This window comes from Cnephaeus nilssonii, assembly GCF_951640355.1.
Source record: "Cnephaeus nilssonii genome assembly, chromosome: 1".
In the NCBI taxonomy this organism is placed as follows: domain Eukaryota; kingdom Metazoa; phylum Chordata; class Mammalia; order Chiroptera; family Vespertilionidae; genus Cnephaeus; species Cnephaeus nilssonii.
Genome location: NC_137072.1, coordinates 49,154,710 through 49,173,505, shown reverse-complemented (window position 1 = coordinate 49,173,505; position 18,796 = coordinate 49,154,710). Strand labels below are relative to the sequence as shown.

Sequence of the window (18,796 nt, the reverse complement as noted above, 5' to 3'; positions counted from 1 at the left end):
TATGAGATTTAACCTTAATTGCTGTCAATTCCAAGAAGTTCTGGTAAGAACTGTGCATCACCCTTTTCTTCCTAAAATTATCCCCAGACATAGTCTCCAAGCTCCCAGGCTGTTCATGTGGCCTGTGGCCTACCTTAGTCTTGTTCTGTATGTTGCCTTATTACTCTCTGGCTATTCCTGGCCCACAGCCCTGGATAAGGAGGCATTTCACATTATGTCCTCAAACACTCCTTCTCTGAGATCAAACGGTCTAGCGCCAACCTGCTATTTACATGTCCTGCTCATTCTGACCTGGGTGCCTAAAATCCCTACCTCTCAACCCCACTCATTAGCCATCACATTTCCTTTCCTTTCTCTTTCTTCTTCCCTTTTTCGTTTTCTCTTTCTCTTGCTATTACTGCTGCTAATTTTATGGTGGATTCTACCTTCTAGGGTGTTCAGTAAACAATGAACTTTTTCTGGACTCGAATTTACATGCTCCATTTTTTTTCCTCATTCTTCTTGTCAGTTCACTATTCAGATATTTGCATATACAGAACATCTGTCTTCCAGAGTCTAGTTTTATACTTTAAACAAACTTCCAAATCTTAAACATACTGTTACCACATAAATACAGAATTTTCATTAAAATTAAAAAGATGTAAATCACTCAAAGATATTTGTATTACCTAAGAACAACAGAGTAAGGATTCACTTTCATCCTGTATTTTTCCTATTGTTTTGCCCAATAAGCCTGATAAAGAAAAATAAACATGACAGAATTAAGGCTCTATCTATCTCCAGAGTGGTTGCCAATGTGAGCTCTCACCATGCCCAGTTTGCATTTTAAAACGGTAGGCCCTAAACACAGAGACAGCCAGGGAGAATGTCTCAGAAATCATGGGCTTGGACTGGGACAGCTTCCTCCTTCAGTCCCACAGGATTGTACTCAGAGCCTCCTTAGCTGTGGGGAAGAAAGAAAAGAAGGCACCGCACTTTTGAAAATGACTGGCCGCATTGCAATTGAAACCTATTTTGAACTCTCTCTCCAAAAGGAAAAAGGAGCCTCTAGATAGCTTGGAATTGCTGTTGATCCTCGTTATTTATAGTAGTTATGTTCTATACAGTCACTGAACAAGAGAATACTGAGCCACTGTTCCCAGGACTAATACAGGGCAAGGTTCCCGCCAGCCTCTGGTCACAATTTTATCAACGGATCAATACTTAACCTTGTTTTATGTGTGTTTCTGTTTCAAGGCACATTATTTAATATATACTTTTGATTCATGAATATTGAACTCACCACCAATGACATTTTAATTCATGCCTGAATGAAGTTTATCTAATACACTTATTTTCTACACAAAGTGCATCACAGCCTTCTTGTGCTTATTAACACTAGACAGCACTGCAGACTTACAGCAGGGGGCCACTTTCAACAATGAAGTCATCAACAAAAACACAAAGGTGTGATTAAAAAAAAGGAACTTGTTTACAGTATGAGATCCAAAACAGGAAGCATTGTCTGACCTCAACTGGGAATGTGCAATTCAGGTAACCAAAATTTTTCACTGCTCTGCACGTGTCCACCAATGACTGGTCATGCCACAGTATGATTTGGACATACAAACACATTTTTATGAATAGGCAAATTTGCAAATATGGAATCTTCAAATAATGAAGATCAACTGTACTTATTTGTATGAAAAAAATACATTGGACCTAGGTTTAATACCTGATTGAATAGATATTATCCTTATTTCATGGTTCAGAAAATTGAGACACAGAAAGTTCTAGTAGTTTGTCCAAACACACTATTCATAAATGCTGGAGTTGGGATTCGATCCATGTAATCTTGTTCCAAAGCCTTAATATTTAATCATTAACTATACAATATTGTCTCTTGTAAGAGAAATAATATTAAATTTTAAATGTATTATTTTCAATTTAGGGTTTAAAATAACAAAAGGCATCATTTTTAATTTTTTTAAAGATGAAATCAGGATTCATTTGAATATAATGTTGATTGGAAATTTAACTATTTAAAACATTTGTAAAAAGAATAACTGGTATGAAGTTTCTTTAGAAAATTAACAAGGAACTTACAAAATGGATACAAGTTTAAAGAATGTTTCAGTATCAAGAATTCAAGTACAAAAATTAGCAAGGTGAATACACAATTGAGGTTGATATTAATGTGTATATCTATGGGCTTCCCACTCTTAATCTACACTAATAAAAGAGAAATATGCAAATTGGCCATACCTCCATGATGCCCATCAGCCAATCAGGAGTGAGCATGCAAATTAACCCAACAAAGATGGTGGGTTAATTTGTATGTGCAGGCATGAAGCGGCCTGGCAGGGTGGGATGCCTGCTATGAAGGGGAGGGCAGGAGGCGGAGGGAGCTACAGGAGCGGCACTCCCTGGTGACCAGGAGTGAGGACTTGCAGGCTCCCAGGCAGCCGGGATCGAGCCAGGGGAAGGAAAGCCTATTCTTGCACGAATCTTCATGCAATGGGCCTCTAATATTTTACATAATATGGGAGATAACAAAACTGCAGCAAAGGACTTTGATGGACCATTATTTCCCTTTTCATGTAATTTATATTATCAAGGTTTTAGAAACATGGTAACCTTGGCAGTAAGTTTTATTGTTTGGAATTCTAAATAGGTTTGCTATACATGTCTGCTCTTTCTACAGGATGAGAAGAGTGATACCTCATGTGTTGCATACATGCTCCTCCTGTCACAGAGCAATTGGATTCATAAACTCAGCAATATTGTGTTTTATAGATACGCAGAAAACTAACATTTCATCAGATTCCAAAACATATGATGAAAATAATAAAAATCATTACCTTTCTTCAATCTTCACAAATACTATGGTCCTTACTCCTTTAATTGATATCTGATTAGCATCCAGGGAAAATTACTTTAAAACCATCAGTGGTGTGGTTTCTATCTCAGAAGGATGTCAAAAGTCCTACAATTCTGAACCCAACCCTCTATTTTATAAATGGTTCAGGGACATGCAGGAACTTTCTTAAGTACCACAGCTTTAGTGGCTGAGCTGGTATTAGAATACGTATCTCCTGATTTTATCTTCTCTATGTTGTGTGTTTCATTGTTTTGTCCTAAAGTGGCCACCTGGTCATCCTATTCCAAGTGAATAAATATTTATGATTACAGATAGTGATTTATGAGAGCAAATGGATTACATGGTCATGTACTTCCAGTTTGCATACTCATCTTAGTTTTAAATTTTTAAAGCTGATATTCTAACCTTGCATATATTCCCATTTTATTATTCTGGTGAACTAGGTTAATCTTTTGAAAGCTTTGGTTTGATTACTTTAATGGAATCATTGTCCATCTTTTATAGGGATTACCTTGAACTGTTAGAAATGGCTCAGCACAAACAAATATGTGACTCAATTTCTTTACTACATGCCAACTCATCTATTTATTTTATTTTAAAAACTATTAAACTTGGATTTTCCTTGAAAAATATCTCTCAGACATTATATTCTGTTTTCCTTAAATTCCCATTTGACAGACATTGGCTGAAACAATTGAAAAACATAAAAAAAGTCAAGAGTAATTGGCCAGACCTTAGTGTGAATAATGGCTTCATTATTTACACTTTGGCAATAAAAGTAGATGTAATGAACCTTGGTTGATTAAATGAAAATTGCCATAAATTGAAGCAGAGGTATACTGCAGGTTAAGCATATTTTAAAAGGTTTTTTTTTTAAATATCTTATTGAGGACTCTGTTATTTTAATCAGATAGTAAGATTATAAACTATAAAATAAATTCTATGAGTTTAAGACAATAACTAATTTTTAAAAATTCAATAAAAACAGTAAATATCTCTAAGTAAAAGCATTAGCAATCATGTGCTGGAGATTTCCACGAAGACTGAAGAATAGTGAGGGGCAGCATGTAATACTCCTCTGAGTCCCAGGCACTTTTTTTGATCAGCACTCACTCTCTGATGCTGAGCGTGCCAGATAGGGGGTTACCTCACAGCAAGCTTTTTTTAAACTAAAGGACTTCCTCACCTTATGCTGTTTACAAGCATACCTGTTCCAAATACAGAGGAAATCACCAATATATCAAATTTTCATCTTAATAAAATCAAAGTGAATATATAAAAAGTATGATTTTATAAAATGTATAATATAAAAACCCAAACTAGTCCTTAGTATTAATCACACTTGGTTGATATGAGTACCTTAATATATATGAATATCATACATATACTAGTATTAATATAATACGATATGCACATACTGAGTTTATTTAATTTGATGTCCTGCAAAAATAATGCTAAAGATCATGAATTGATTAACATTAAAATAACTAATATAACTCTCATGAATCATTTCAAATTCTTTGAAAGGTTAATTGTCACATTTTAATTTTAAAAAACCTTAAGTTAGAAATTTTCTAGTTATTGGCCATGTACATTAGCAGGCTAAGCATTTCTTACTTAATGAAAATAAGCAGGCAAAATAACCCCATTCAAGACAATGTAAAGGGTTTGTGTAGATGATCATTTGGGCAGTTTGAAACTGATGTTCATTTTATAAAGGTCCAACTATTATGGGCCAATCTAGGATGGTAAGTATTTTATAGTAATGAAAAGAATTAGGGATCATAAGGTTGGAACAAAGGTGATTTAGGACAAAGATGCTTTGATGCAGAGAGAGAAATGGAAGGAAACCAATATTTATTGAATGTTTCAAACACCTTGCTGGGCACTTTTTATATGTTAAGTATTTAATGATCTCAATAGCCTTACAAATTTGGATGAGAAGGCTGGACTCAGATAACTAGTAGCATACTGAAGTTCACATAGAGAAAAAATGGCAGAGCCTGCTGATTCTAAGCGCATGCTGTAGCTTTCATTCTATGTTGCTCAAAGGATAAGAAGATATAGAAATTTAGAAGAAATACATTTCACCTCAACAGAAGTAATCTATATATATAAAAGCCTAAGGTTGGCTATGATGTGCACTGACCACCAGGGGGAAGATGCTCAACGCAGGAGCTACCCCCTGGTGGTCAGTGTGCTCCCACAGCCAATCTCCTGCAGCTGGCCAACTTCCCTCGGTCCCTCCCCCGCAGGCCCCGATCAGCCCCAATTACCACCCAGGCCAAGGGACCCCACCTGTGCATGAATTCATGCACTGGGCCTCTAGTGATTATATAACCAAGAAACAGGTGTCTTAGGAAGTAAATCACACTATCATTAGAGGTATGCAAACAGTACCTAGAATATCATCTAGGAACACAATTCTTTTCCTATGTAGGAGATGGGAAAGGTGTCCTCCAAACCTCTTTTCTGTCTATAACTTCACAAAGGATGCAAGTAGATTAATGGATTTTAAGCTACCGCTAAAAATAAAGAAATGAAAGATAAAGAAAGTAACCTTCAAACTTGTGACCCCCTATAGTATCAGCAGTATAATATATATTTTTTAATCCTCACCAGAGGATATTTTTTCCATTGATTTGCAGAGAAGGGAGGGATAAGGGGGGAGAGAGAGAGAGAGAAACATACATGTGAGAGAGACAAATTGACTGATTGCCTCTCACACATGCCCAGACCAGGGCCAGGATCGAACCTGCAACTGAAGTACATACCCTCAACCGGGAATTGAACCCACCACTCTTTGGTCCGCAGGCCAGCGCTCTAACCACTGAGAAAAACTGGCCAGGGCGAACAGTAAGAAAATCTTAAGTCAGCAGAACTTCCTCTTGTGTGTCAGAAAACATGGTTCAGGGTATCAAGACTGTTAAGACATGTTCCTTGAAAAAACATGACCACTTGTTGCAGTCCTTATTACTGTTTTTGTTGTACATAAGTAGAGAGATTCTTAATGAAGTTTTTAAAATATTATATTACCTTAATGTTGATTAATTTACTGGCAGTGGAGGTTGGTTAGATTAAAAGGTGGAACTGTTCCTATAATGATTAAACACTTATTTAATAAAAATAACATTTTCAGCTGCATTGAGAGTGATTTAAAAATTTGCCAGAATAGCAATGTTTAGGATCAATGCATAAAACATAGATTGCCAGGTAATGATTTTTTTAAATATTGAGTGATGTGGCAAAGACATGATCAAGGGCATGTAAAAATCTAATATTACTCTGCAAATACTTTTCCCTATTAACTTTGGCTGGTTTAATTACATCAGACAATTACATTTTATAATGCATTGTAATGAAAATAAATAGAAAATGATATCTTAAGATATTTTTAAGAAAATATATTATTTTTATTTTGAAATTTGGTACCAGATGCATAACCCATGGAGACAGACAATGGCGTTGTAAAGGCCTGGGATGGGGGGCAGGGTTGGTCTATAAGGTCAATGGGAGAAAAAAGGGGACATATGTAATACTTTCAACAATTCAGATTCTTAAAATAAATAAACAAATACATCAATAAATAAAAAGAAAATTGGTTTCTACCTTAGCTTTCATAAGCTTATCTTCATGAAATATTTGATAATTTTGACCCATTGCACATCATATAAAAAGGGACCAATGCGTTTATTATTGAAATATGACAATAGATTTACATACAACCATTTAGTCCCAACACATTTTGAAGGGTAAATTATTTTTTTACAATAAGGTTCTTAACATGTCTGGAAGGTTTTGTTTTGTTTTCTGTTAAAACATATACTGACAAACAAAATTTCTTCAGCCCTGAAACATCCAAGTGAATTGAAAACTCAAGGTTTATTTTTCTTCTCTTCCTTTTTTTCTCAACTGCAAAATAGCAAAGCGGTAAATGAGGCCAGATTCAGTTTTCAAAAACATTGTATGGTGGCTGTTTTCATTGCTGTACAATTTTGCTGAAAGAGAATTGACTTTTGCTTTGAGGCCTTGGTTTCTGTTGCTGTAAGTCTTCCCTTTGCTTGCTACTGGCAAGCCACAGCTATTAAAGGAAGCTGGTGTGTAATTTCTATAATACGTATTTTTCCATTTACATGTGGAAGTGTAGAATAACAAATCATCATCACCAGTGTGTGTGTGTGTGTGTGTGTGTGTGTGTGTGTGTGTGTGTGTTTTGTCATTGGGATAGCAGTATACATTTATCACTTTATAGACATGCATAATTAATGATGTATTCTAATTGATGCCTAATAAGTATTATAATTATGAAATTCAAACTTCAAAACCTTGATATGAAAGCTGTAAAATCCTAATGGAAATTTCCAAACTGGAGATGTTTATAAAACTGTTTACCTAGACTTTCTGTTGCAGTTACTTTTTGGAAAAACAATTTCTCCTAGAAATCTAATATATAACCCCTCCAGGAATTTAATGTTCATTTCAACCTCAGAAGGAAGCATACTAGCCTGGCAGTAGAAAACACGGAAGTTGTATAGATGAACTTATTTAGTTTTGTTATTTAGTGTTTGATAATATCAAACTACAGTCAAAAGGAGTTATTACAATTTAGTGTTTTATTTTGTTACTAGAGGCCCGATGCACGAAATTCGTGCAAGGGGCTCTGTGGGGTGCAGCTACAGTGTTTGGACAGGTTCAAGCCTTGGACTGATGAGAGGGCACAGTCCTCTCCTGGCCTCGTGCAAGTCCCAGCTTGGAGGTCAGAGCCCTCCCAGCACAATTATAGCCAACAGCTGTAGTTGTAAGCTTGAACCTATGGTCCAAGCATGTGGCCCCATGTACCTAAGTGATATAGGCTGCAAGTAAACAAAGCTTGATCAGGTGCATGTAATTGAGTAGGATCGAAACCCACAAGAATGCTGTAAACATCTTGACCACGCCCTTACTTTGCCTCGTGGCATCCGCTATAAAATAAAGACAGGGCTTGTAGTCCATGGTGCTGCTGGCTCCCCATCAGGGAAGGAGCGTCCCACCAAGCCCCAGCTTTCCTTCTCTTGTCTGTCTTTTCTAATCCTTTCATCGCCCCCACTCGGGTTCACCCTTGGCCTTGCCGGTGTGGCACAGGGCTCCGCCCCTGCCACTGTGGCGGCTGCCTTGGGCCCCCACCAACCGTGGCAGCTGCCTCTGCTTCAGCCCCTGCTACTGGGGCTCCGTCCAGAAGGTTGTCCAGAGGACGTCCAGTCCAATTAGCATATTATGCTTTTATTATTATAGATATTTGAGAGGTTGATCTTCCTTTCCAAATCAAACTTACCCACAAGTAAGAGCTAGACATTAATGCTAGTGAGAATATTAGTTTATATATATTTTAAGATGAGGAATAGAAGGGGCGGATTCTGCATTGCTAAAACCACTGACGGTTTCTTATATGTAAAATCACATTGAAAGTCTGCTCTGCTACGTGGGAACGACATTGAGGAGCAGATTGTGTTCGATTTTTTTCTCATAGGATTGCAGATATGATAAACACACTAAATTATACTAATTCTTATGCTTATAGATACTCACTTCAAAGAACTTCCGACTCTTCTCCACTGTGCAGCAAAATTTGGCTTCAAGAACTTGGCTATTCATTTGCTTCAGTGTTCGGGAGCAACCTGGGCGTCTCAGATAAAAAATTTGGAGGGTTCAGATCCAGCATGTATTGCTGAAAGGCATGGTCACAAGGAACTCAAGAAAATCTTTGAAGACTTCTCAGTAAGTCTCCCCCATTTCATGTCTAAAATTCTTTTTATTAAATGTGTGTGTGCGCGTGCGCATACACACAATGCTTTGTGAAAATGATGCTGCTGAGCAACTAGTTGGTAGTGTCTGTCGGTCCTGAGTCATTCATTGTCTTAAGCATTTTGCAAGATTAGTCAACTTATTTTTGTTTTGCTATAAAGAACCTCTGATTCCACACTCCCACTCCTACATAGCCTTTTTTTGAAATTTATCTGGTCTTTTTAGCTTCCATATAGCCTGTTCAATATTAGAGAGGAGATAGTGAGAAGGAAATAAAAATCTTTACCTTCATCCTTTTGTTCAAAAGTCTAAATAAGACATTATTAGGTACAGAAGGGTTCATATAAACACTCACTTTTCCTCTCTCTTCAGCTTTATCTTTCCACTTTCTACACCCTTGGCCTATTCTTTCATATTCTGTGTTTCCTACCCCTACTAATACATATGCAGTGAAAAAGAGAAGGGAATATTTATTTCCCAAAATTGTATCCATAAAGACAAAGAAATCATGATGTAAAATAAACATGTTAAAATTTTTTAAAAAGACGTTTTTGGGCACATAAAATGAAATAAACAATTATTAGGTTAAAAGAATACATTCTGATAATCATTCAAAAAGTTTACCCCATAAAAATTAAATAATGTTGCTTAAATTTGTTTTTCACCTGTGATTCCTTTTCTCTCTTTATTAAGTTCCAGTTTCTTATTAAGGAGGTTGAAGCCCCAAATTTTAGAACACTATTGGATATTAATTTTGTAAGAATGCAACCAAGGGAAGATTTTGAAGAAACGGATGCTACCTTAGTACATAAAACATACTTTGTGTTTTCATAACCAACTTTAGAAAAGCAATGATTGTCTGTTTGTAACAGAAGTATACACATTTTGCTCAAAAAAGTGAATTATACTTCTGATGGCTCCGAGAAAAATGTAATAGGACAATGGTTCTATTGGTGAATTTGTCAATATTTGCATTTTCACAAAATAAATAATTTCATTGCCCATGAACATTTAATATAAAACATTGAAAGCTATAAATAGTTTCTGGACTTGTTAGCATTTATTCTAACTATTAGATCACATCAGTGTGATATTGGACTTCTAAAAGTAACTGGTATATGTGATTTCCAGAAAGCAAAATGACAACTAATGTAACTCCCCCCCCCCACCCCACTTTCAAGAAATAGCAAAAGAGTTATCAGAAGAGCATGTATATCATTCACTATCTGGAGTTATAACAGGATATATTTTTCCTGTATTTAAAATAAATACATCATGAAGTTTTATAATAAAACTAATAAAGTAGATTGATTTTATTCTATGTTCTTCAAGTATGGAATAAAAATTATTTTTATTCCTGGAAAGAATTTTTATGGTAATTCTTATATATCTGATGAGTACATTCATTTAGTAATTAGCCACTGTATGTCATCGTTGATCAGTGCCATATGAAAACATGCCATCTATCTCGGGTAAGTCAGTGACTCAGTTCAACCTTGTGTGTTTGCCCCTGGTACTATTAAGTCAGCACATCACAATTCCCTGCAACCCTATTCTAACTACTGGTGGACTTCAGTTATACTCCCCTAAAAGTCAACACACAAGAAAAAAATGTGTTAATATAAATCCAAAAGTCATACCTTCTTAGTGACATTATGCCAGATACTCACATGTTGAAATGTTATATTCTAAATTATGGTAGCTCTGTCTTTTTAATAACATAGCTAAATCTGGTAGAGGAAAAATATGCAATTAAAATATGCATTATGCTGTTAAAATACTTTAATCTTTCTTTATAATCGCTTTAATGTTATAATCACATTCTGATAAATCTTAGATTAATACATATAAATTCAGTTTTTCCACAAACAGTTGTTTCAGAATTATTGAAAGGAGTAGATATTCTTTCATGTTTGAGGTTTACAATACACCAATGGACCTTACTTCTGTCCTGCAGAAATACATATTTTTAAATTCAAGCATATTTTGCCACCCCGCCCAGCTGACTTAGTTATTTGCTCAGTTCTTCCTAACTCCCTCCCCATCAGTGAAACTTTGTTCATTTTAGGCTTTCACAGGGAGTTAAAATACAGTGAATTTGGTCATTACTGAATAAAGTGGGTAAAAGGAAAAAGCCTCATGATTTTTAAAAATACAGAAAAAAAGAGAACCATTTGCATGCATTCATAAACAAATAAGTGCCCTCTGTATCTTACTGTTAGCTGTGTGGAGGAGGGAGAAAGATGAAGAAGCCTCAAGTCACATTTCTTACATTTTTTGTGACCCTTTTCCTTTGAGAGGTTAATAATTTGCATACAACCTGTGAACAGAACCTCTTCATTACTAATGAGTAATTTTCATGTTTTCATAAAGTTGTCTAATTAACACCTACACTTCTTTCATGTTTTCAGTACTGTTAAAGATAATAATACCAAATATTTCTATAATCCATAAAGGTCTTTCAAATAAATTACTCAATTGTCAGTTTCTGACAATGTCTTCTGGGGGAATTAATATGAAAGGTGGCTGGACAAAGAGCAAAAGTGTTGGCACTTAAATCCACAATTGGGTGTGAACCACAATTTACTTAACAGGATGCTTGAGAAAATCCCAGACTATGTCAATAACAAGTACAATATTGAAAATTAATTCAGTCCTATAAAAACTTATATTTTCAATCAAAAGCACTTGAAATACTGAAAATAAACTATAACTTGGCCACAGATTAAGAGATATGTTGTGATTTAAGATAAAGTATATAGCAAAAATTATAATGTGTTTTAAGCAAAGTAACGTGATATTTTCTTATATTATCTTGAGCATGTCATTTCATACATCTCTATCAGTTTTGAACACTTAAAATAAAATGATTACATCAATGTATAAGTAGGTAGGAAAATATATGCTTCTCTGTTGGGCCCCTATGGAGTTGTGTAGAACCAACAGATGGTGTAGAACCAACAGATGTTTACTTAAATTAGGAACAGTATCCAGATGGTGTCTTCTTTCTTCCACCACAGAGGTCATGTAGTTTGGTGTGTATGTTAATAAGATCTTAGTCATAAATAATCTTCAGTTGAATTTAAGAAATGAAAAATCAGCCCTAATCGGTTTGGCTCAGTGGATAGAGCGTCGGCCTGTGAACTGAAAGGTCCCAGGTTTGATTCCAGTCAAGGGCATGTACCTTGGTTGCGGACACATCCCCAGTAGGGGGTATGCAGGAGGCAGCTGATCGATGATTCTTGTCAATGTTTCTAACTCTCTATCCCTCTCCCTTCCTCTCTGTAAAAAATCAATAATATATATATGAAATGAAAAATCATTCATCCATGCACTTTCTCTAGCGGGCTCTTTAGGAGGACTTCTGACTGATAATCTTTCTATTGCTCAGGTTGGTGATAAGAATCCTGTGACATCTTGCTCTCATTGACTTAATTAGACACTCTGCCCTTGTGTACAGTGATTGGGCTGGTGTGAGTGTGTTTGTGTGTGTATGTTAGAGAGAGAAAAAGAGAGAGCATGATGATTTTGCCCTCTAGTGAGTTTGGCTGATAGACAATAACCATGATCATTTTCAAATGGCCAAGGGTTCAGAATGAAGGTGCAGAGAGGTAGATGTTGCAGTACATAGAGTATTTTAATGAAGAGCAGTGATTAACTGACTGGTGTAGAGAATCAATTACTCAGAAGACAGGCTTTATGTGATAAGGCCAGTGAACATTACTCTTATTGGCCCTTTATTTCTGTTATTCTTAGCATTGCTCATTCGGTACTTCCTATACTGTTTTGTTCTCTAGTAGACTGTTCCACTCCACTTAGTGTATAGTAGTATACTAATGGAATCTGAGTGGTAGCATAGTCTGCTTTGCTTATGTGGTTTTTATTTCTTATTAGAGGCCCAGCGCACAAAATCCCAGTGCATGGGTAGGGTCCCTAGGCCTAGCCTGCAATTAAGGCCATTATCCACCTGCTTGCCAGTCCCCACTCCCGCCCCGCCGCCACCACCCACCCGGTTCCCCTCACCAGTCCCCAGTACCGCTCCACCACTGCTTGCCATCCGGTGATCAGAGCCTGCAGGCAGGGGTGGAGAGGGACCCAGAGGTGGTCAATGCACCTCATAACGACTGGTTGAGCGTTCATTCTGGTCATTATGACATTATGGTCGCTGGGCTTTTATTATATAGGATGAGTCTAGGAGCTGATCATGTATAATGACTCCCTTCCCACATCAAATGCACCTGATATGCTCAGCATGTATTTACTCATTTATGGAATAGAAGGCAAGCTTCAAAATTAAGGACTTATTTTATCTCACTTACATAATAATACCCTTAAACAGATCCAATATTTTAAATAAAATAATTGCTCATATTCTTTCCATATTCAATATTTTAGCTTAGTTTTTGAGAATTCATAGATAAATAGCCAAACTGCTATCTTCAGCATATATTTTAATAGGCCAGCCTACAATTAGAAGTCTGGCCTTTGTTCAATATTGATGTTCTGTTAGAACTGAAGAAACTGGAACAAGTCACATAACTGCACTTGACTGCATGCATTACAAATTCATGTCTCAGTTAAGCTTTTGGAGCTAGTTAGCAATCTCTTTCTAAAATCTGTTAAATGCACCATAGTGGCTATTATAGTGGCTATTATAGAATTTTACTTTTTTCCAAGTCTAAATCTGCAGTACGAAGCACCCTGTTAAACTCCCTCAACTCCCTTCTTTTCTTTGTCAAATTTTTCATTTTCCTCTACTCATAGGGCCTTGAGATTGAGTCAGGATTAGATTTGAATCCTAACTTAATGAAACTCAAGTTTGTTTTTTTTTCCTTTGGGCAACTCCTGTTTTTTTCTCAGTTTCAGTTTCCTTATCTGAAAATTAGAAAAATAATTCCTTACAAGGTGTTTTTAGGACTTGTTGAAATAAATGTGAAAACATTAAATATATAGTAGATCCATAATAAGTGATATTGCATTTACCTTTTTTCTTTTGATTTGTTATTCATATCTACAAAGAACTGACTCAGACCCGCTCTTTCTCTGAACAAATAGAAGACATAAACACACACACACACACACACACACACACACACACACACACACTCCCAAGAACTCTACTTTCTTTTCAATCTCTTTTTCTTTTTTTAATCTTTATTGTTGAGATTATTACAGATATTCCTCTTCCTCTCCCCACAAAGCTCCCATGTACCCGGTTTCCACCCCACCCCAGGCCCTCGCCACCCTATTGTCTGTGTCCATAGGTAATGCATACATGCATATAAGAACTTTGTCTAATCTCTTCCTGCACCCCTCCACACTCCCTTTCCTCTGAGTATCATCAGTCTGTTCCGTTTCCATGCCCCTGATTCTATTCCATTCACTAGTTTATTCTGTCCATCAGATTTTTTATTCATTTGACTTTTAGATTCTCTTGTTGATAGATACATATTTGTTGTCACTTTGTTGTTCATAATTTTTTATATTTAACTTTTTCTTCTTTTTCCTCTTCTTAAAGAATACCCTTCACCATTTCATATAGTACTGGTTTGGTGGTGATGAACTCCTTTAGCTTTTTCTTGTCTGTGAAGCTCTTTATCTGACTTTCAATTATAAATGATAGCTTTGCTGGGTACGGTAATCTTGGTTGTAGGTTATTTCTATTTAACACTTAGAATATTTCTTGCCACTCCCTTCTGGCTTGCATAATCTCTGTTGAGAAATCAGCTGGAAGTTGTATGGGCACTCCCTTGTAGGTAACTAACTCTTTTTCTCTTGCTGTTTTTAAGATTCTCTCTTTGTCTTTTGCCCTTGGCATTTTAATTATGATATGTCTTGGTGTGGTCCTCTTTAGATTCCTCTTGTTTAGGGTTCTCTGTGCTTCCTGGACTTGTAAGTCTATTTCTTTCACCAGGTAGGGGAAGTTTTCTGTCATTATTTCTTCCAATAGGTTTTCAATATCTTGCTCTCTCTCTTCTTCTGGCACCCCCATAATTTGGCTGTTGTTACACTTGAAGTTGTCCCAGAGACTCCTTACACTATCTTCACATTTTTGAATTCTTTTTTCTTTTTGCTCTTCTGGTTGGATGTTTTTTGCTTCCTCATATTTCAAATCATTGATTTGATTCTCAGGATCCTCTAATCTACTGTTGAATCCCTGTATATTATTCTTTATTTCAGTCAGTGTATGCTTAATTTCTGACTGGTCCTGTTACATTTTTGGGGGCTTCTCACTAAGATCCTTGAAGGTCTCACTAAGTTCCTTGGAGGTTTCTAGAAGATTCTTGTGTAACCTTATAACTGTGGTTTTGAACTCTATATCCAGTAGTTTGCTTTCTTCCATTTCTTTCATTTATGACATGTTTCTTTGTCTCTGCATTTTGGCTGCTTCCCTGTGTTTGTTTCTATGTATTGGATAGAGCTGCTAGGTCTCCTTGAGTTGATATAGTGGGCTTGTGTGGTAGGTGTCATATAGGGCCCAGTGGCTCGGCCTCCCCAATCACCTGAGGTGGACACTCTTGGTGCACCCCTTTGTGTGCTGTGAGCACAGTTCTAGTTGAGCCTTGATTGCTGTTGGTATCAGTGTAGGGAATTGACCTCTAGGACAATTGGGTATGGGGACCAGCTGAGACTACAGTGGGAGAGTTGCTGTGCAGGAGACACCCTTATGGAGCAGGACTTGCTTCAGTGGGGCTTTAGTGCTCACTGAGTCTGCCCCCTGAGTGTGTCTCTTATGGATGTGAAGAGTTGTAATCTGGTATGGTCTCACACTGACCACTGGGTATACTGGCTCTTGGGTCTCCAGGAAGGTGGAAAGTCAGCCACTGCCTAGGGCCACCCAGCAGGAACTACAGAGAGATCTGCAGATTCCTCTTCTTTGTATCAGGTTTGGAAGTGTCAGTGAAGGCCTAGCTGTGAAGAAAGGCAGGCTGGTGCTGGTGCCAGCCTTGGGCCTTTTATTGCTAGTTCTGGGTCTCCCTGACCCAGCTGCAGCTTGTTTGACAGGTTTTAGGCTGAGAAAGTACAGGTCATTCATATACAAAAGCCACTGCACACAGCTGGGGTGGGGTTGTAAATTGGGTGGGGCAAGGTCTCAGTGAATCATCATGGTGGCACAAACAGAAATGGTGGCCAGTCAGCCCTGTACCAGGGAGGTCGCAGCATGGGAACAATGACCACTTGGAGTACCTCCATGTGGAAGAAAACTGCCCCCAACTTCCTTCCCTGATGCCAGACAGTCCAGTTTCTCCCTGTATGTGTCTGAGTCCCCCAGAACCTCACCGGGCACTGGAGCTCAGAGGAAGTGGGAGCTTGTAAATTCAGTTCATGGTGCTGGCCTTTTAAGAGGAGCAGTTAGGTCTCCAGCAGCCTATGTGCCACTCAGCCCCAACCCACACTGGTTTTTACAGTGCATAGTTCTTACGGCCTATAGGGACTTCTTTCCCCAGCTCTGGGACCCTGGGCTGGGGGTCTGGTGTGGGGTTGGGCTCCTCCAGACAGTCTCCAAAAAGGTGATCTCCCTCCTGATTAAAAAAGCAGCACACCTGGGTGCTGGACCAGCCCGTTCCGCACTTCCGCACCTCCTACCAGTCTCAGTGTGCTTTCTTCTTTACCTCACTAGTTGTAGTACTTACACTCAGCCAGCTTTCCTGTGGTTCTGGATTATAGTTGTTCTGTATTTTAGTTGTAATATTGACGTGGTCGTAGGAGGCAGCGAGTACAGGCGTTTACCTATGCTGGCCATCTTGGTTCTCTCTCCTCAATCTCTTTTTCAATGAATGGTCTGCCTTTTCATTTCACTCATTCCTCTCAGATGTCCTTTGGCTCCAGCTTTGGCACTGGTTTTCTTCCTAAAATTTCACTGACCCTTAAATTTCACTGACCCCTAAAATTTCACTGACTTTCCTCTCTTTCTCCACCAGCTGATTCTTTCTGCAATTGTCTCTTGTGATTGATAGCTAAATGATTATCTTTAATCTGAACTTTTCTTCTGACTAAAGACTCTGGTTTCAGCTTCCAAGCTGAAAATGTCTACTTGGATATATTACAAGCATTTGGATCTCAATATACCCAAATATCTTTTTGCTCCATCCTGGTTAATGGCATAATCATCGGCTATTTTCAAATCATAATAAGATAGTCACAAATGTCATTTAAGGACACTAACTTTGTGCAAACCCTCTGCATAACACTCTAATTCCATTATCTTATTTTAAGTTTCCAACATGCATTTTGGAAGTTTTTACTATTTTTTTTTTAATTTTACTATTTTTTTTATTTACTATTTCCAATTTTTTCATAGGAGAAAGAGACTTATAGAGATGAAGTAGCTAGAAAGTGTCCAACTAAACCTTGATCCCATTTTTATAACCTCCCTCTCCCTCAAACAACTCCCATCCAGACTATCAATTCAGTTATCATATCTCAACAGTTTTACTTAGCTGTAATCTGTTGCATCTGGTCCCTCTTTTTATTCTCTCTGTGGCTCCCTTAATATATACCTCATTTTCTCTCTTTTGGTCTATTGCCCTGAAAAGGCCTCCTAAGAGGTCTTCCCTCTCAGTCATTGGGCATCAAAGACCCACCACAGCATAGCTCTAATCTAATCTCCATTGAAAATTTTAGTATAATCTAGAAATATTGTGAAAAAGGCGGAGAACATGTGCTCTGCAGCCACCTGCCTGGGTCTGAACATTGGCTCTGCTTTTCTGTAGCCATGTACCCCTGAGCAAGTCACTTACTCTTTTTATGCTTCCGTTTTCTCAATTGTAAAATGGAGATAAAGAGAACACCTTTCTCCATAGTATGGTTATGATTATTAAATATAAATACATGTAAAACATGTACAACAACCTTGCAAATAATGAGCACTCAATAAATGTTAATTTTATTAGGTGTTATTCTTCTATTATTCATTCTTGGAGGACCCTTTTGTGAAACTACTTATAATTTAAAGTAAATACTGGTGAATGTTTTTAGGTTTTTTAAAATTTATTGTGGGGTTTTTTCCTGTCTCTCCAATAAATTATGAATATCGTGAAGGCAAGGTCTGTTCTATCTCATTTGCCACAGTATGTCCAGTACCTAACATAGTTTTTGGCAAATATCCTAGGTTCACTACTAATGTGTTGAAATGAATTAAGTAGTCAATCAGTGTTGATTTTTATCAACTTCTCAGTTCCTGGAGGCAAGTACCATGCTTCATTTATTCCATATTCCCGGTAGTACCTACCATAATGTCTTTCAGTTTGTAGATAGTAAATGTTGAATAATAACAATAGCAAAGACTCTTTTCCAAAGGCATAAAATGTAAAAGCATGATTTGGATAAATTCAACCAAGATCATGTTGAGGATACACAGTCAGGAGGCTGTGGCTAGAAATAAATGGCAAAAATTTATTCAGGGGTTTTAAGCTATGTATCTAGTTTTAAGGATACTAGGTTCCACCACCAAGCAATACCCAGAGTTTCCAAAGAAGGAAGAAAAGCTGAGAATTTTTATACTAAAAAGTACTTCTTCAGGAAGAATCAGTCCTGCATTTTGAGACTCTGGATTGATCTGAGATGGTAATCGCCTAGATTCCCAGTGGTCTGGATAATGGATGTCAAGTGGTTTTCCACAGGGTTCTCTTCCAGGATCTGATGCACAACTGAACAGCTCAGAAAGTTTAAGGTCTCAGGCCAGTTAAATTAAGAATAGGATCATTTCCTCATGCTTTATTCTACTTGATTTTAGTAACTTAACAGCTTGACTATAATGACTCCATTTTATTTCTTCACTCTTTCTTAATAAAAAATTAATGTTATTTTCCTGTAGTTGTTTAAGAGAAGTGGCTATGGGAAAGTAAAATTCAGCTAGAAGAAACATTAAATAAATAAGTAAATTCTAGAGGCTTCCAGAAATTTACCATTGGTGAAGGAGACATTTAACACTGTTCATTATCATGGTACAAGGGGTTTTGATATTGGCAAATATTCCAATGTTTTAGCATCAATACACACACTTAATCTTTTTGAGGATCTTTCCAAATCCTCCACAAACAGCTTTTTTTCTTATCCTTAAAACTAGATTCAGGCCAATGCAATGCATTAAAACATTACCCCGTGCATTTTCCCATCATTTATCTAAATATCTAGAGCTATTTTGTGACTTTA

The 18,796-nt window shown here is 37.1% G+C and overlaps 1 protein-coding gene across 1 annotated transcript in view; it reads left to right on the top strand.

Moving 5' to 3' along the window:
- Positions 1–18,796, top strand: part of BANK1 (B cell scaffold protein with ankyrin repeats 1) — a gene marked incomplete at its 5' end in the record, with an annotated part of 309,000 nt that overhangs the window by 133,352 nt on the left and 156,852 nt on the right. Inside the window, one exon of the mRNA XM_079774535.1 lies at positions 8,418–8,614. Within this exon, the coding sequence (XP_079630661.1) occupies positions 8,418–8,614 (197 nt within the window). The remainder of the gene's footprint in view (positions 1–8,417; positions 8,615–18,796) is intronic.